Source organism: Lucilia sericata, unplaced genomic scaffold (assembly GCF_015586225.1).
Source record: "Lucilia sericata isolate MDLA Ls3-8-SP2 unplaced genomic scaffold, ASM1558622v1 Contig000916F_arrow, whole genome shotgun sequence".
Lineage (NCBI taxonomy): Eukaryota > Metazoa > Arthropoda > Insecta > Diptera > Calliphoridae > Lucilia > Lucilia sericata.
The window spans coordinates 62,405-83,193 of record NW_023994903.1 but is presented as its reverse complement, the minus strand read 5'-3'; the positions used below and the strand labels follow the sequence as shown (position 1 = coordinate 83,193).

The 20,789-nt window shown below is 32.8% G+C and overlaps 1 protein-coding gene across 4 annotated transcripts in view; it reads left to right on the top strand.

Moving 5' to 3' along the window:
• LOC119609032 overlaps positions 1 to 20,512 on the top strand; it is a 98,691-nt gene extending 78,179 nt beyond the window's left edge. For 2 of the 4 annotated variants that reach the window (XM_037963706.1, XM_037963705.1), the window contains exons 4-7: positions 13,643 to 16,547; positions 16,614 to 17,534; positions 17,990 to 18,125; positions 18,278 to 20,512. In XM_037963706.1, coding sequence (XP_037819634.1) covers positions 13,643 to 16,547; positions 16,614 to 17,534; positions 17,990 to 18,125; positions 18,278 to 19,699 — 5,384 coding nt within the window. In that variant the 3' untranslated portion in view covers positions 19,700 to 20,512. The remainder of the gene's footprint in view (positions 1 to 13,642; positions 16,548 to 16,613; positions 17,535 to 17,989; positions 18,126 to 18,277) is intronic. The other 2 variants (XM_037963708.1, XM_037963707.1) reach the window with 2 other exon arrangements.
• The last annotated feature ends 277 nt before the right edge of the window (positions 20,513 to 20,789 follow it).

The following is a 20,789-nucleotide window of genomic DNA, read 5'->3' as shown; positions in this document are numbered from 1 at the left end:
ACTATAGACTAGACTATAGACTAGACTATAGACTAGACTATAGACTAGACTATAGACTAGACTAGACTATAGACTAGACTATAGACTAGACTATAGACTAGACTATAGACTAGACTATAGACTAGACTATAGACTAGACTATAGACTAGACTATAGACTAGACTATAGACTAGACTATAGACTAGACTATAGACTAGACTATAGACTAGACTATAGACTAGACTATAGACTAGACTATAGACTAGACTATAGACTAGACTATAGACTAGACTATAGACTAGACTATAGACTAGACTATAGACTAGACTATAGACTAGACTATAGACTAGACTATAGACTAGACTATAGACTAGACTATAGACTAGACTATAGACTAGACTATAGACTAGACTATAGACTAGACTATAGACTAGACTATAGACTAGACTATAGACTAGACTATAGACTAGACTATAGACTAGACTATAGACTAGACTATAGACTAGACTATAGACTAGACTATAGACTAGACTATAGACTAGACTATAGACTAGACTATAGACTAGACTAGACTATAGACTAGAATATAGACTAGACTAGACTATAGACTAGACTAGACTATAGACTAGACTAGACTATAGACTAGACTATAGACTAGACTAGACTATAGACTAGACTATAGACTAGACTATAGACTAGACTAGACTATAGACTATAGACTATAGACTATAGACTAGACTAGACTATAGACTATAGACTATAGACTATAGACTATAGACTATAGACTATAGACTAGACTAGACTATAGACTAGACTAGACTATAGACTAGACTAGACTAGACTAGACTATAGACTAGACTAGACTAGACTAGACTAGACTAGACTATAGACTATAGACTAGACTATAGACTATAGACTAGACTAGACTAGACTATAGACTAGACTATAGACTAGACTATAGACTAGACTATAGACTAGACTATAGACTAGACTATAGACTAGACTATAGACTAGACTATAGACTAGACTATAGACTAGACTATAGACTAGACTATAGACTAGACTATAGACTAGACTATAGACTAGACTATAGACTAGACTATAGACTAGACTATAGACTAGACTATAGACTAGACTATAGACTAGACTATAGACTAGACTATAGACTAGACTATAGACTAGACTATATTAGATCTCTCTCTATTTCAATATGGCGATAGCAACTTTATGGAGAAAAATAAATCGAAAAGAAAATCCTTTTTCTCTCACTTTATTTACTTTACCTAATTGTTCTTCATATTTATTTTAAAATTTTACTTTGTATAATTTTCTTTTAATTTTTATTATTTTCAAAACATTAGTTTATCTTACGCTCAATAACATAAGCAATTATTAAAATTACCACAATTTATAATTGAAACTATAACCTCTTAACATATTGAAAACCTTTCTCCCTTCCCTTCTCCCATTTGCACATGTTAGCTCAAATATATGATTATCCTTTTACTCTATATTTACTACAATATATGGAAAACTACTCTACAATTTGTAACTAAAATATTGTTAATAAATGCTATTTAAACTACTTCTGACTGTTGCTGCTGTGAAAATGTTGTTAAACTGTAAAACAAATAACTTCTCTGCATATGTTTGCACTCACATTTTCTCATACATTCATTCATAAACCTAAAGCATTTAACTAATTATAAAATGGATTTTTCCTTATTTCTTGCATTATGGGTTAACGACGACTTGATGATGAGCTATGAAGATATAAACTAATTTAATTAAACTGAAGTACGTCTTATATTGGAGCTATTGACTTGGTCGAATATGAATCGATCATTTAATAGGCTTGTTAAATAAATGGACTGGTAAAACACAAGAGTACATACTAAAGAAAGTACAAGGATGGGTCTGGAAATATTTGAAACTTATTGCTATATTTTTAGAATGTAGGGTATTATGAACAACTTTTAGAAAATCCATTTCAAATTCAAAACACCCTTAACAATTCTCTGCCATATTTTGTTATAAACTCTAAACGTCTAGTTATCCTTATGTGTTTACTTTTCATGGATAATGTTGTTAAAACGAACAACTACAACTGCTTGCTTTCCATAACAAACTGATGTTACAGATGTAGAGTTGTCTTGCTGGTTTGGTTTGTCTGTCTATCTATTTGCCAGTTTCAAAATTTTTGCTGTCTATTGCAGAAAGAACCTCAACTCTCTAATTCTCGCTTTATTCCTGACTATAATACAGCTACATGTTGTAAGTTTTTTTGTTGTTGTAGGATTTTTATTGAGTTTTGCTTACATTTGTAATTAAATTGTTACCAATTAAAATTGCACACTCTTTTGATTATCACAACAACAACAGCAATAACAACAACATAGCCATCAAATCAGCAGCAAATTTTTCAAAAGCTTTTAATATTGCTGGAATCTTATATCAACATTTGTTTTATTATTAGCAATTAAACAGATAACTCCCGTTTGTTTTTTTCTTCTTCTCAATAAATTATGAATTTTTGTTTTATAAACATAATTTTTGGTTTAATAAAATTTCTTTTTTATTACTATTTAATCATTATATATTTTGTTTTTTCTTCCACCAAAAATTTCTAAAGACTTGATGATGAAAAATCAACACCATTTACTAAATTAAATAAAATTCTCTAAACACTTACTTGTTGTGTTAAGGGAGTTTTCCGCTTTTTTCTTCTTCTTTGGCTGCCTTTTTCTTTTTATTACTTTTTATGTGAATTTTTTAGAATTTAGCAAGTTATTTTGCTTACTTTTTTACATTTCCCCAAGGTACTAATTAGCATACGTTGATTTTTTTTTATCAGCTGTTGTAAGTAAATGTAAACAAATCTTTCACTCAGAGTTGTTTAAATTGTTAGTAGTGAGATTATTTACACTTGGATAGTTACTACTATTTTCATCTTGGGGTTTTTTTTTCTTATATTGTCACATCTTAGTTTATGTTGAGTATGTGTGTATGTTAGTTTCTAAACTTGGTTGACTTTGACATTTTAGTTTTGTTATGTGTTTTTTTAAGTAATAATTTTTATAATTTGTTTTTTCTTTTGCTTAATATTTGTTTAAAGCAAAACTTTTTTTCTTAAGTACTTTTCTTATAATTTTTTTTAGCATTTTTTTTTGAGTTTAATATTATTAAAAATATATAAATTTCTTTTTGCTTGATTTTTTCTTTATTTATTTTTTCGACTTTATTTGTTCTTTGTTCTTGTAAAAGAAATTTAGAGCTAATGGAATTATTTAATAATTTTTTTTACGTATAAACTCAACAGCTGCTTTTTTTGTGAGATCCGCAGGGGTAGGTCAGGATATTTACTTTTACGGGGGGAGTTCTTTAAGGCAAACAGAAATGGTCAACCTTTTAAAAATTCTATATTCAGCAGACATTTTTTAATGGTCTGTAGATATGGACTAACGTAGGGATTAGTCCACTGACTATTCGACTATTATATGGTCTAGTCTATCAAGTAAGTATTCTTTGGGCTACTCCATCGACTATTCTCTAAACTAGACTATCGACTGTTCAATGGACTAGTTTATGGAGTATTCTATGGACTAGTGCATCGATTATTCTATGGAGTAGTTTATGGGCTATTCTATGAACTAGTCTAGTATGCTATGGACTAGAGAATTGATTATTCTATGGAGTAGTTTATGGACTATTCTATGAACTAGTCTATCGACTATTCTATGGAATTTTTTGTAGACTAGTCGATTGCATATTCTGTGAACCAGTCTGCTGTCTAGTCATTTAAATATTCTATGCACCAATCGATACACTAGTCTATTAACTATTCTGTGGGCTAGTATATGGACTAGTCTGTTAACTCATCTATGAACTAGTCGATTGAATAATCTATAAACTAGTTTAGATAAAGTACTTCTTACTTTAACTTTTATTCCTTAATGTCAAAATGTTCTGAATATTCCATCTCTGAACTATTTACGTTAGCTTTACTTTCCCTTACATTTCATTTCGCAAGATTCTTTTTCCAAATAAACCATTAAACGCATTTTTAAATGCAGCAATAATTTGGCATCACAGTTTTGTGACAAACGCTAGATAATGCAGTGTTACCAGTTTGATTACAGTTGAAAAAGAGAGCTGTACACATGGCAACGCTTTATTGCGAAAAAAATTAAGAATTATGAAGAAGAAAGTAAGAAAATCGTAATTTCTAAAATCTATCAAGATTAATGTAAAAATATATCGAAAATATTTCATTTAAGCAACATTTTCATTTGTTTTTTGTATTTATTTCAATAAGTTATCAACAAAATGATCATGTTTAGTTTAATCGCAGCGATTTAATGCAAAAAGTGAATTTGAATAGAGAGATAATGGCAAAAAACATCTTATTTTAAAATATTAAGTAAAAAGGAAAATTCACAAGAAATTTTACATATTTCTTATAAATTCCGAAAATTTTCATTTAAGGTTGGTCCTTTCAGTATTATACTTTATACAAGGCCAGCGCCAGGAGAAAAAAAATCCCAAAGTTAAATAAAGAAAATTTCAAATTTGTCTTTTGATTTTTTTTTCTTCGCCCATTATTGTTGGTGGTTTAATACACTGCTAGCCAAACCAGCAGCAACCAGAAAAAAAATCAAACAAATTTTCTTGATTGAATTATTAATAAAAAACGGCCAAAATTGATAAAATATCAAAAACCACAAATAAGGACTTAATACACACACATACTTTTTAAAAAGACTACTTAGAGAAATGCTAAAGGAAGTTGAAAAAAAATACATTAAAATAATAAAGAAAAACTGCAAACAATTTGTATTCATAAAATTAAATAAAATAAATAAAACAGAAAAAAAAGAACAAGACAACTGCCCCCCAAAAAATAAGCATAAGATGGAGTGAGACAGAACATAAGAAAAAGCTTAATTAGATGGTTAATAGGAGTAATGAAATCACAGACAATACACTTATTAATTGTTTACTCTTTTTCTTTAAGTTAATTAATTAACAAAAGTATTACAATTTTTAAATTGTTTGGTTTAATAAATAAATAAAATATATGTATGCTTTATATTATTTCACATGAATTTGTATATACACCCCAAAACAATATCTTTGCTTCTTTTTTCGTTGTGTTTGAGTTTGTTTCACATTTCACTTAATTTAATTTGGTTAATTTAGTAACGCATATTTAAATTTTTAATGAGTTTCACCCTGTAGTTGTTGCTTCTACTGCTGTTGATTTTATTTTCATTTGTTTTTTTTTTTTTTAAAAGGGTTCTTTATTTAATATAAAAAAATATTTTTAGTATATTTTTCATATAAATTTTAAGAGCTTGAAGTTAAGGCCATCATTATAATTTCATTTGTAGCCTTATGCTCATCATCAACAACAAGAGTAACCTCTGCCCATTCCTCATGATTTCATTTCTGCTTTATTTTTTTATATTTATTCTATTTTATTATGGGAAAAATATAATGAAAATTGCTTCATTTTAATTAATTATAATAAAAATACATTAATACATATTTTCACTTGCCATATATATATTTTATTTATCTTCTTTTTTTTTAATTTCTCTCCCCCTTAGTACTTTAAATAAAGTGTTTGTTTTTTGTTAAGGGAATATAAAAAAAATATATTATTAAAAAATAATTATTGTTTGCTTTTATTTAAATTAACATTTTAAAATTTTTAATTTAATTATTTGCTACATTGAAACAAAAAACATCATGTTATTGTTTATTATTAAAATAATAAGCAAAATCAATTTAAAATTAAATTAAAAATCAATATGACTATAGTTTATGTATGTTTGGATAAATGTATAACATTATCAATATCTATTGTTTACAAATAATAACAAAATTTATAATTATAAATTTGCAATTACAATTAAAATTTTACATATTTATGATAATATTGGGGGTTAGCAAAAGTTTCTTAACATTTTGTGAGTTAAAATAAGAAAATTTTAAAATAAATTTATAAAGAAAGTTTTCTTTTCTTAAAAATAATACATTCGCAAATACTCCAATATTCCTTTAAATGTTTTACCTATGGAAACGCTTAGGTGGCATCACTCGTTACAGCAGTGATGCCAGTTTGTTACAATTGGGATAGATAGATAGATAGATAGATAGATAGATAGATAGATAGATAGATAGATAGATAGATAGATAGATAGATAGATAGATAGATAGATAGATAGATAGATAGATAGATAGATAGATAGATAGAAGAAAACGGCAAATCTATCTGATTTAGTTGCTACCTAAACTAAATCATCCAAAAATTAATGCTTCTACCTAATATTTCACACTCCTACTCCTTAAATATGCACAAGAGTTGAGAAGAGGTTGTAGGTTTGGGGTGGCAGGCGGGAAATTCATATGTTTGTATTTAATATCAAATTAAAATGTAATTCATCAATAAAACAAATAACAATACAATGTAATCAGCAGATTGGAGATACAAAATTGAATTAAACGTTATATATATTTATAGACATACAACTGTATAAACACATAAAGGGTGATGTCTTGAAAAGTCTAAAACCTTAAAATAGTGAAAACTTAATGTCAAGTTTTTCTACGATTCACAACAATTAGTTGGTTCAATTTTGACTATCTGTTGCAACCTGATGCGGTTAATCACCCATGATACACACCGGCCTAGATGAGATAAATTTTTAGTCCCTGAAAGATATTTAAAACTTTTAATTATAATCATTTAAAGAAGCTTACACACAATTGATTTGTCTCTAATTATAATAACAGCAACATTAAACAATGTTGCCAATTGAAACAGTTCTAACTTTTAATGAAGCACCCTTTATGTTTATAAACTGAAAATTTATGTGTCAATATATAAATATTGGAAACTGTGTATGATACTTATCTCTCTCTCTCTCTCTCTCGCTTCGTCATCACATAGAAAACGTCAATGATGATGACGATGACATTGATGATGTTGACACAAAATATTATTTTTCACAGTGAATGGACAATGAATATTTTGTAAAAAATATTTATAAAAAAAAAATAAACTATACATAGGTCAGTTATTATAATATGAAAATTAATTAATTATAATCGTGATATTAATATAATTGAAGGGTTTTTTGTTGTTGTTGTAAATACATATTAAAATCAATTAATAAACAAATTATTTATATTAGCATTAACATACTTTTTTTTTTTTTTGTGATAAAGGGGGATATTAAAGTTAATTTGCTATGTTTTTTTAATAGAAAATTTATAATTTATTGAAATTTTTTCAATCAAGTGGACATACATATAATTTAAATTATTATTTTTTTTTAATTGTTTAGTTAAAATAGTTTTATTTTGAAAGGTACATTTTTCTAAACATTTCTCGTGGCAATATTACTTAAAAAACAATATCATGGCAACACTTTATGCAGTAATGTCAACTTTAATTTGTTATCACACTTGCCAGATTTTAAAACTAAAAAAAAAATCTGACTAATCTGACTAAAGAATGGTCTGTATATTCTTAAAATAAATCATATTTTCCTGCATTTTTTATTCTAACATTTCAACTAAATTATTTTCTATTTATTTTCTAATATTTGTCTGATATTGTTTTTATTAAAAAAACAATATCCAATTTAACAAACTATAAATTTAATTAGAAATATTTTTTGTATCCATTTATTTGTAGTCTAAACAAATATTCTATATAGACAAATATAAACTCTAACATATAGGATAACAAAAAACATATTTTCTATTTATTTAGAATATAAATAAAAAAACAATACATATTTCTATTTATTATTTAAAAATACCCTATATTAGGAAAATAACGAATTTTAAACATTTTTTTACTTTCCTTAATTTTTTCATTAACATTTAGTTTTAAATAATTTATATTAAATTTCTTAATGGTTTTTAAATTTTTGAAATTTTAAACTATTTCTATAATATAGCGCTTTTTTTAATCGTTCTCAATCAAATTAATTTTATTTTTTTTTTATTTCTATCCATTAAACCAAAGAGATTTCAATTTCAACCTTTTAACCTCAAGCAAAATATTGCACTTTTTTGAGTTCACACATTTATAGTTTCCTTTCTCTTTAGCCTCACTCTTTTACTCACTTGCTCTTATTTTTCACACTCTAGCATATTATGACAAATTTGCTGATATTGACAATATTGTTGTTATTGTTTTATTCCGATATGGGTTTATAAATGTCCATCAATGTTTTTTTAAGCAGGAGTATAAAATGGGTGGTTGGTGGTGGTATTTCTTTACTTTTTTTTAAACATGAAAAAAAGCAAAGAGAAAAATCATTTATGTGTAAATAATGTGTATTAATGGAAAATCGTGTTAATTAAATGATATTTAAAATGACAACCACAGCAGAAATATAAATATGTAGGTAGACATTGGCAAAGGGAGAAAATTGTTTCTTTGATAAATTAAGAGGTTATAGGGAAATTTGTAAAAAAAAATACAGAAAAAGGAAATATCGTGAAAATGTCCAATTTCTTCGGGTTTACTGAAGTAAGTTTACTGAAAAAATCTAAATTTTTATAAATCAACATTCCAACAATCGACTTTTTGTAGAAAAATTATTAAAAAAAAATTTAAAAAGCTTCGAAATTTAGCCAGAAATTGAAAAGTCATGTTTTTATAAACTAGAAGAAGTAGACTTTTTAAAAATTAAAAAAGTCGAATAGTCGACTTTCAATTCAACTATAGCACCCTACTAGTTGTAGACCATTTTATGAAAATGTACAGGTAGTATGAGTGATTTTTAAATATATGTACATACATATATCAGAAGTATACGTCTTGATGGGCACGTTTGTAATCGACTTCTCTTCCTTTGCTTTAAATTCTTTCTCTTACCAATGAAAATTGCCTTTCCTTAAATTTTAAGAAATCGAAAAGTCTATTAGAATTAGTAGACCATTTTATTAATATATACGGGTGGTATGAGTGATTTTTAAATATATATATATAAAGCATACGATCTGATGTACAAATTTCCCTTGCTCCACCGGTTTAAATTCTTTCTCTTAACCAATAATTTTATTTATTTTTTATACGTTACATATATTTTTTAATCAAAAATAATTGAAAATTATGGTTTTTCAAAATAAAATATAAAAGAAGAAAAAACTACCAGCAGTAGTGTTGCCAAGCTAATGGAAAAAGTCCCGTTTTCTCGAAATTTTTAAGAAAAATTTCATTTATATGGAAAAGGGTATAGATTTTCTATATTTAGTCCATAATTCTTGTTTTCAGTTGTCTACTATATAAATATAATACACAATATTTTTCTAGTTCTTCACTTAAAATCTTAAATATTAAAACTTTTTTCAATTTGTTTTTATTTTAATAAAAATCAATCTTACTTTGACTAATGCAATTGGCAACACAGCAGAAAATTGTCATGATTTTTGACAAGTGCGACCAAATATTGAAATAATCAAAATTTTTACCTTTAAATTCATTTAAAAGTTTAGGGAATAAAGTTATTTTTCAGTTTTTCTGGCAACTCTAATACTTACACTCTGCATTAAAAAGCAAACAAACTTTCCCATTATTAAACTGATAATTAATTACAATTACTCATTTTCATGTTTATACTCTCCTCTCACTCCCTTTTTATATTAAACAAACTTTTTTTAACGCAATTTTTTTCATTAAACTCTTTCTCCTGATTGTGGCATACCTACCATTTTTTTTTCTGAGTTAATCAATTTTTATATTGGCAGTTTATTTGACAGTTGAGTAAATAATAAAAATACAAAACAAAAACAAAATTTTTCATGTAAATCATTATGTAAATACATATGTTTTCAAGTAAATATTACCCATTTTATACATGTTGTTCTTTTTGCTCGCATATGCTTGGTTGTTTGTTTGTGTCATGTTAATGTCAATTCAATTTGTATATTTGTCCATTTGTCAAGAGATTTTAATCATCATCATATTTAAGATTGGTTTACTTTTAATATGTATATATACTCTACATATGATAGTTGTATGTAAATAAAACAAAATATTTGTGTAGATTTGTGTGTAGTTATTATTAAATTACATGACACTTACATTTATTACGAAAAAAAAAAAAAGTTGATTAGGGGTGTTAATGTTACGGAGTTTTTCTTATCGTAATCATTAAATAAATAAAATTTCTATAATTGATTATGAAAATTAAGGTATTTATAAAAGGAATACACAATTGTATATATAGAGATGGTCAATTAAATAGCAGCTTAAAGTAGCTGCTGGTATTACTGCTTTTATTATTGATTGATTGGGCAACCTTTTTTAATGTTTATGTATGTTTTTAGCTTTTTGGCAACACTATTGTTTATATTATGAAAGAAGAATTAATAGTGATGCCAAAGAATACATATGAAAGAAAAGTCGATTTTTTTTAATTAATAGAAAATAACGATTAAAAATAAACCGATTAATGTCCTGTCATATAAATATAAACCATAAAATTCTATTAATTGCCTTTTTAAAGTGTATTTACTCAAATCTTTCAATTACATTACAAAAATGTGTTTATGTTTGAAAACATTCTAATTAGAAGCGTAATTTTAAATCGCTATAACTCTGGCTTTTTACATTTTCTTCTTTTACATACTTATTAGTAATTCATCATTTTTCTCTGTGTTTAATTTTCTTACCATTAGCACTTAACATATTGTGTGTATTTTTCGTTTTTTTTTTTTATTTCTTCTGGCCAAGAAATTCTCTTTTACTTGTGTCTTTCTTCTTTTTTTATTTGAATATCATTAAAATTTTAATAAAAACTCTGATTTCAATGAAAATTAAAATGAAAAAAAAAAAAAAAACTGTTAACTTACCACCACAGTGTCTGCACAAGTCAGTGTAAGTAAGTGGTGGTTACTTATAAAGCTAATAGACTTTTTTAAAGTAAACTGTTGCATGTGCTGAGGCTGGGGGGGTTTTATTTACTTTGCTGAAGTGTGGGCAGGAGGAGATTTTTTCAAGCTTGAAAAGAGCTGGTATTTTTTTAATTAAAAAGTAAAGATTTTTTGCAGTTGAGGGCAAATATTAAACAATTAAATTTAATGTATTTTTGTTTATTAATTAGTAATTTAAACCATTATTTTGACAACTTTATCATAATCGTATAACGCTAATAAATTGTGACTACACCTGATAATTTTTTATTATGATAAGAATTTAATGTTACACAGTAAAAAATAATTTTAAAAAATTTTCAATTAAACGATTAATTAAAAATTTTAAAAGGGTTCAATTCATTTTGTATTTGAATCATAAAAATGTATAATCAAATACGTATTTAACAACAACAAAAATATAAAAAAATAAAAATTTTGTATACGAAATCAATTATAAGTAGTAATTGAATATACAATTTTTGTTATAGGTTGAACTTCAATAAATAAAATAATTGAAAACGAGGTTTTGGTAATTGAAATCGTTTTTCAGTTTTTTCTGTGTAAGCATAACAAAAATTTATCAAATCTAGACAAAATAATTAGAAATTTCTATTGTTTAATTTGCCGTGTTTACATGGCAACATTGTTAAATTTCTGGCAACCTTCAAAATAAAAAATGTAAACAAAAACAGATGTGTTGGTAAAAACCTCTAGAAAAAAAGTTAACAATGCAATGTAAACAAAAGAAAAAAATTACCAATTTTATAACTAAATTTATATAAAATTTGTCAACCGAACAAATTTCTACATTTAAACTGATAGCTGACTATTGGTAACATGATAATGTATTACTGTCAGCAACACATTTAACTCCAGACAATGTGTAGGACGAACTCTATAATATACAAGGGAATGTTTAATTACTGGAGGGTTTTAAATATAAACAAGTAAGAGTGCTATATTCGGCTGTGCCGAATCTTATATACCCTTCACCATAGTGTATTTAAAAAATATAAATTTTATTAAATTTAAATTTATGTACCTATGTACATATTTAATTTTCCCGATTATATCATTATTATAGCAATAGCAAAACAAAATGAACAACAACAACGCTAAACGAAATAAACACTCAAAAAACAAAATACACAAGGCAGTAAAACCAACAGACATCAAACATACGAAACTGTACACCAACAAACAAAAACAATATACACAAGCCAATGAAACACACAGCCATCCAAACATACAAAACTGAATACACCAAGAAACAAAAACAATATACACAAGGCAATGAAACACACAGCCATCCAAACATACGAAACGAAATACTCGAAAAAAAAAACAAAAACAAAATACACAACGCAATCAAACCAACAGACATCCAAACATACGAAACTGAATACACCAAGAAACAAAAACAATATACACATGCCAATGAAACACACAGCCATCCAAACATGTGAAACGAAATACTCAATGAATAAGCAGTGTTGTTGTTGTTGCTTATTAATCAAAACATGAAAAAAATTGTCTATTTTCATGAAATTTTCAGAGGTTGTCTCGGATTTTTGCTTATATCTCCGTCATTTATGGACCGATTTTGCTGATTTTAAATAGCGATCTTCTCGAAAGCATGTCTAACAGAATTATTGAAGATTCGAATCTCGCCGATATCTGGGGTCCTCTAAATACTGATTTCAACAGACAGACAGACGGACATGGATTAATCGACTCCGCTATCTATAAGGATCCAGAATATATATACTTTATAGGGTGTGAAAATTATATTATAGAAATTAAAAACGGAATGACAAACTTATATGTATATACCCTTCTCACGAAGGTGAAGGGTATAAAAATATTTCCATAGATTTTGCAATTGCTATTTCATTTCCATTCTGCAAACCTTAAGACTATAGCTTACTCCTACTAAAATGTAGATAAATCTTTCCAGCTCATTCTCTTCCAAAGATGACCTCACGTAAAAACTTCCCTGCTTTTTTCCTTAACTGCCTGCCTGACCGTTGTCTATTTTTAGACCTTTTATTTTTTCATCTTTGCATATTTTTGTTGCCATCATATAAAAATGGTTTAATTTTTAATAAACCACTCACAATTATTTGCAATTTTCATTTTGAATGCTGTTGCTGGCCATGGAGGACATAACATATCTATCATACTTACATTTATATATTCAGGACCTTTTTTTTGGTATAACGAACTCTCAGATTACTATCTGCCATAGCACATCTTTCATACAAAGCATTTAACTCACATTGTTAACAATCAACCAAGCGTCCAGCCATCCATCCATCCATCCATCCCCCGAATGGCGAACAAACATATTTAAAAATTCATTTTATTGTAATGTTTTATTTTAATTAATTTAATTTTTTCACTTTTTATTACAACAAATTTAATTTGAAAATATGAATGTTGTTCTCCTTTGTCCAAAAGAGATCAAAGTCAGCGTTAAAAGTAAACAAATTCTCTAAGGAAAATTTTGAAAAAATACTATATAATAAAGGAATCTTTAATATTTTCCTTCTTCTCATCATAATAGGAAGTTTATAAAAAGAAAGTAACCACAAAGTTAATTCCCTTAAGTTTTTTTTTTATTTATTGAGGCTAATATAATGATTTCTTAAAGAAATTGTTCATACATTTTTTAAAAGTAAAATAAATATTTATTTATTTCTCATTCTCTTACTATTTCCAGATAAACTTGCCACCTGTTTTGTTTGTAAAGCGGAAAATTGCCCTCGTACCCGCCCCCTGAAAAAGGGTCGTGGTCAACAATATGGCATACCCGATGATACCATACCAGCCGGTGCTAGAGTTTGTAATACGTGTCAATGTAAATCGGTACGAACACGTTATCCCAACTGTCCTCTACCCACTTGTCCAAATCCCAAAGATCGTGCCAAACGTCTGCGCAATATACCGGCACGCCTTTATGAACTGGCGCCCGAAGTGCGTGATCCCATAATGCAAGAATTTCAAATACCTGCACAGGCAACTCGTTGCTGTTCGGCTTGTCTTATGCGTATACGAAGAAAATTGGATCCGCATGTTAATCTGACTGATGAAGAGCGTCGTACGGATGGTGATGAATCGGATGTTAGTACATCGTCATGTGATGAACGTGAGCCGGGTGGCAGTGATACTGCTTCGGTGGAAAGTCCCGAAAGTCAGCGTCATAATTCGCTAAGCAAGGATCTCGTACAAAAACCTTCTGGCCAATTGGTGGCTAATAAAAATATGGAAATCATCAATAGTTCTTCTACTCCCGACACTACTTCAGCGGCGACAGCCGCAGTCAGTGGGGTTGGTAGTATTAGTAATAATACTGTTTCCATTACCAAAGCAGATGAACGCTTATTGCCACCACTCGGTCATGCGCCTAAGAAACAAAAGACTTCCGAGGAATATGACTCCTCGGCTACAGAAACCGCCGATGAAGAGAATGAGAATTCTCCTGCCAATCGTCAAAGTCCCAAGGTTATACTAAACAGTACGAGTAGTGGTGGCAGTGGTGGTGTTGTTACATGCAGCAGCAGTAGTTCTGTGGTAGTGTCAGCCGCCTCAGGTTTAGGACCACCACCTCCAACCTCATCCATAAATGGTCCAATGCCACCATCGTCTGCTCCGTCTTCATCGCCCAACGCAGGACCGGATGCCAATAAACAGGGCCATGCTATGTCGCGTGATTTGCAAGACTATCTTTACAAGGTAATTGAACATTCCCTCAAGCAAAAGGGTCCTCCACCTTCCAAACCACCAGCCCAGCCACCTACACAAACAAATCAACTTTCCAATCCACACATGGTAAATATGAGCAAACCGCCCATACAACTGACCTTGGATTCAGCGCCAAACAGCGGCAGTGTCAGCAACAATAACAGACGCAATGAGGTAATTAGCAGCAGCAGCACAGCCAACAACAACAGCCTCAACATCAGCAGTAATAAAAACAATAACAGCAACAATAATTCCAATAACGATGTCACCATTGTACGGGAATATCGCAATGATGGCTCGATCAAACATCAACAACAGGCTCATGGCCAGCCCTTGATTGTGGGCGGCAGTGGTTCAGCTTCTTCGGGCAATAGCGTACAAAATCTAAATGTACGACAATCACAAATAGTCCAGCAACAGCCACCACCAACTAGTACACAAATGGGCTCCACTGCTAGTACGGCTCCGGGTCATCCGGAAAATTTAGCCACCTTATCGGTGGTGAATACGTATATGCCAGGTCAACATTTACCTCCACCTTCGCATGGCATGCTGCATCATCAGCAGCATGATATCAAGGCCACCATTACACCCGTCATGAAGTCGGGCAAAACATCGACTCCACCCCATGTGGTGGCACCCTCCCCTGACAGCATAATCTATGGTGCATCACGTAACAACGAACCTGAGCCTCAGACTCTGGACTTGTCGATTAAGAAACCCTCCAGAGATGGACCCTCACCACACAATTCATCTAATAACTCCTCGTCGGCCGCGTCGGGAGTTGGCAGTGATAGTGGCAGTGTTGGTGTATCACGTCATCAGCAGCCTGGCAGCAGTTCGGGTGTTAAACACGTGGGCAATGCTCCCAGCATGTATCGTGGTTCAGAACCATCACCTCTTATTGCAGCTCCGCCTAATCATGCGTACCTTTATCATCCTCACCCAGCCACTGTGGGAGTAGGTAAAGTACCACCACCGGGTTCCCTTTATGTGTCACAAGTACCTGTTCCCATGTCTATAACTCAACAGCCTGGTGGTCCAGGATTGGGTAGTTCCTCGCAACGAGGACAATCCTCACAGCAGCCACCACCTCCCTCACAACCACCACCATCGCACATGCAATTGTCGGGTCAACACAGCAAATCTATGGGTGGCAGTGTCAATAAGATGCCGCCGAAATTAAGTCCACAATTAATACATCCACCACCGCCGCATTCGCATCAGGCTCCCTCACCTTCCCAGCAGCAGCAACAACAGCAATTACTGGTGGGACCTAAAGGTTCCATAACCCATGGCACCCCCGTCAATAATGCCGCTCAACAGATAATTGTGCACTCCGCCCCCGCTGGAGCAACCTTAAGTCCTAAGTTTGATAATCTACTAAGACAGACACCCCCTTCGGGTGCTTCGGGCGCTGAAAGTAATAAATTGGGCTCGATAACTCAGGGCACGCCCATACACCTGCCCTCGCATTTGGACAGTAAACGAGCCTATGAATATGCCTACAAATCCTCACAACGTCAAAGTCCAGCTCAAATGCAGCATCATCCCCCACCACCGCAACAGTCATCACCACAAGGTCCACCCCAAAATACCTACTCGGTGGGACCCTTCTCTAGAGCCCCCTATGCAGTGGAACAACCGCCTGTCTTGAGCACTCGGCAAATTGTAATGCACGATTATATAACATCGCAACAAATGCAGGGACAACAGCAAAGAAATGTGCCACGCAGTGGTAGTGCAAACTCAGCTGGTACTCCTGCTTCAGGCAAGGAATCACCTTCACCCCGTAACTCAGCCAGTGGACTGGTATATTACGACAAGGAAAGAGGACGCACCGAATACTCGAGTCGAGCCTCACCGGCAGAACATGCCAATAGGTAAGTTTTATATTTATTTAGAATTGTCTTCTTTTTTACTAAATATCTTATCACTTGTTTGTGAAGTACTCCCAGCCCTCATCGTACACCGCCACCACCAAGGCAAGGTGTTATCCAACGCCACAATACAGGCTCTAAACCACCCTCACCTGCTGCGCCACCCCAAAATCGTATGCATGTAGTGATGGCGCACAATTTTCCGCCAGGTAAGAATGCCGGAGAACAATTAGAAAGAGATTCAGGTGGTCGATGGAATGCTCATTTGGATCCTTTTCTTTCTTTAGCCGGTCACGATGCCTTTTCGTCATTCGTTGACGTTGCTGTGCAGCAACCCCAATTGCCAGTGCCCTCCCAAAAAGATGACAAATCATCCGCTCCCTCTGGACCGCCAGGAGGCTCTGCAGGTGGTGGTCCACCACCACCTAATGCCGGTCAACCACAACCGCCACCTCCCTCTCACCACGATTCCATACGCTATCAAATGAATCGTGATCAACATATGGCCGCTTTACAAATGCAACATCACCATCAACAGGCGGCCGCAGCAGTCGCACAACAACAGCATCAGGCCGCTGTAGCCGCTCAACAGCATCAGTACCGTCAGCAGCATGCCGATATGCAACGACGTCTGGAACAACAGAAGCGAGACCAGCGCATGCATAATGCGGCCATTGAGAGAGATCGTGACGCGAAACGTCAAGAGAGAGATCGTATGGAACGTATGCATGCCGAACGTTTAGATCGTGAGAGAGAACAACGCGAAAGGGATCGCGAGAGAGATCGTGAAAGAGATCGTGAGAGGCGTGAGCAAGAGCGTGCTGCTGAAGAGCGAGAGCGTGATGGCAGGCGTATGGAGCGTATCTATGCGGGTAATGCTGCAACAGCGGCAGCAGTGGCAGCGGCAACGGGACAACCACATTATATACGTGGACCTCCCCCACCAGAGACAGGACCACCACGTACGATACCAGATCGCGAACGAGATCCGTAAGTATTTGTAGTTTTTCGTTATTTTTTTGCGTTTCTCACTCATAATATGTATTGGGAGAAGTTGTGTAAAAGACTGCTGCTAGCATTTTGTTTCAGTCACGTAGGAGACTTTATTCTTCATTTTGTGTTTTGTTGTTTGTTTATTATATTTCGTTTAAAACATTTCATTCATAACACAGACCAACATAATTTGAAAAAGTCGAAACCCATAGACCAATGTATACATTTCAAAATGATTGAGCTGTGTGTCACATTTGAGACGTTATTAAATTTGGATTAGCGAAACTTAATCCTTTAGAAACGTATACTTTGATCTCTGGTCAAAAAATGTTTGGCCTGTGTAATTAGAGCTTTTTTGTTTGCTTCTTGTGTATTTTCTCTCGTTCTCGTTGTGTGATCGTTTTTCTCATTTATTTTGTATGTATTTTGTATTTGCTTACTAATTAATACAGCTATCATAGGACTCATCCTGGCCAACCACCCACAGAGGGTACATTTTCCGCCCAGAATCTAATCGATGCTATAATCAAACATCAAATTAGTCAAACCAGCACTGAACCCAACAGAGATTTAACCAGAACTGGATTTGTAAGTAGATTTTTAATTTAAAAAAAAAATGAAATTATGAAATAGATATTGAAGTAATTAAATGAAATAATGAGATAATTGATAATTTCTTAGTTATTTTTGTAAGTGTTAAAATAGTTTACAAAACACTAATATACAACTCTCTTGTACAGTATAATGCCCGAGATATTGGACCACCGCGTCATCCTACAAACGCCACAATTTCATCTCTACAAGCGGCTGAAAACAATGGCAAATCATCATCGCCCAATGTCATTAATATTGATCTAGACAATGATCGTAGCACTGTGGCATCATCATCGTCTTCGTCCAGTGGAGGTCATCACGAGCCACCCTCATCACGTAACTCACGCGGTGGCGGACATAGTGGCATGCCGCCAACATCATCACAGCCACCACCACCCCAATCCCAGTCATCACAAATGCGTACGAAAAACATTACATTCGGAGAATTAACCGATAAAATTATATCGAATGACTATCACAATCCAATGCATTTACGGGCACCGCCACCACACCCAACCAACTTTATGCCCTATATGCAAGATCCTCAGGGCATTATAGCCACCGATGTGTGGAAAATGAGTAGGCGTGTACAAAAAGAGGCAGAAGCGGCAGCAGCAGCTGCGGCAGCCGGACCAAAAGGTGTACCATCGTCTGCTCAACAACAGGGTGTGAATTCAAATTCCAATCCGGGCACTCCCAACAGCCAGGGCGGTAGATCTACAACGCCCGGTGATGAACGCAACATAATAAGAATGCCCCAGTCTCATAGTCCGCGCAGTAAATACATGCAGGAGTTTATGATACAAGCCCAGGACTATCATTATCAGCAACAGCAGCAGCAACAACATCAACAGCAAGCAGGCAGTTCTATTATGAGAGGAGGCTCAGCCTATGACTCTAATCCGGGTCCGGGGGGTTCCTCTAGTTCGGCAGGAGGCAGTGGTGGTGGCTCAGGGCCACCAGTGGTACCAAATCACACTTTCGATACCATGAAATATGTACAAAATCGTATTGTAGAGGTAATGCGCACCGAGGATGATCATCGTGCTGCCAGCGGTGCCGGTCCAGGTCCTTCCAATGATCATCATGATCATCACAACGATCATCGCATGAAAGATCCTCATGAACCGCGCAAAACACCCAATCAATATGATGATCGCGATGGTGGTCGCCGCTCTGCCAGCAGTGATTCCTCACATTCGCATCCTTCTAGTATGGGTGGTGGCTCCTATCAGCCGGCCCCCGTTACAACATTTGCTGCCACCACTTATGCTTATCCCTATAGCGCTTTGAATGTACCCAGTTCGGTGGCTGGTCTACCGCCACCTCCACAAATGAGCTTAAATGTAGCCCATCAAATGCCACCCACTTCGGGTTCTTCGGCTCATAAACAACCCACACATGTGTTGCATGGTGGCGGCGGCAGTGGCAGTATGGGTCATGATGGTGGTCCCAATTCGGTGGTAAGCACTACATCGGGTGGTGGTCCGGGTGGTCAAGCGGGTTCGGCTAATGAACCTAAACCTCTGCTGTCGGCTCAATATGAGGCATTAAGTGATGAAGATTAGTTGTGACTTCAAGCGTCTGGGGTGCAGCATCGCTATCAAGCACAAACCCAGACGCATGCCATACATACTCAGCAACAGACACAACAGCAACAACATCAGCAGCAGCATCATAATACACAGCAACAACAACAGCACCACAATCAAACACATCATCAATATCAAGTTGCTGCTGTTAATCGTTTGTCATCAGCTGAAGAACAAACAAGAACAAGTATACGAAGTCACTCTAAGCACTCTAATTCTCAGCAACAACATTATCAAACTAATCAGCAACATATGAACCTACAACAACAGCAACAACCACAATACAATTATGCACGTAATGTTTATAAAACTCACGATTTAACGATAGAACATCAGCAGCAAACGCCACAAACTCAGCAAACAATGCAAACAACAACACATTATCAGCAACAGCATCATCATCAGCAGCAGCAACAACAACAGCACTTACAACGCCAACAGCAACAACAACAACAACAACTTTCATTTAATGGTAATATGAAAAATAACAACAACCTCAATACAAACAATAATAACAATCGTTATTTTTAAGACAAATAGTAGAAAACTTTTTCCCCCACTCACTTTCTAAATTATTCTTATTCCAAGAAAAAAAAAAAATAGCGAGCATTTATTTGTTATTAAAAAAAAGGGAAATTTGTAAAAGAAGAGAAAAAGAAAAAACAAGCTTATTTACGAGTGCTACTCCTAGCTCTCTCTCTATATATATTTTCACTCATTACTCGCCTCTCTTAAACTTAGACAAACAAAATGAAAACTGTAAAAATTATTAATAATAAAATTTTGAAATGAAACATAAACAAAACAAAAATTATATATTAAAATAATTTAACAAATAAATAATATATTTATAAACAAACAAAAAAAAAACACTATATATATTACAACAAAGAAAAAATAAAAAAAGAACATGTTTTTACTCTTTAAACTTCTTAAATTTCTAATTACTAAACTATCCTCACTCTCTCTCTCTCTCTCTCTATCTAATACACTGTCAAACATTTATACTTGGCTAAAGGGATATTGCGTTCTCATTTAAAGTGTTTTGTATAAGAAATTATGTTTT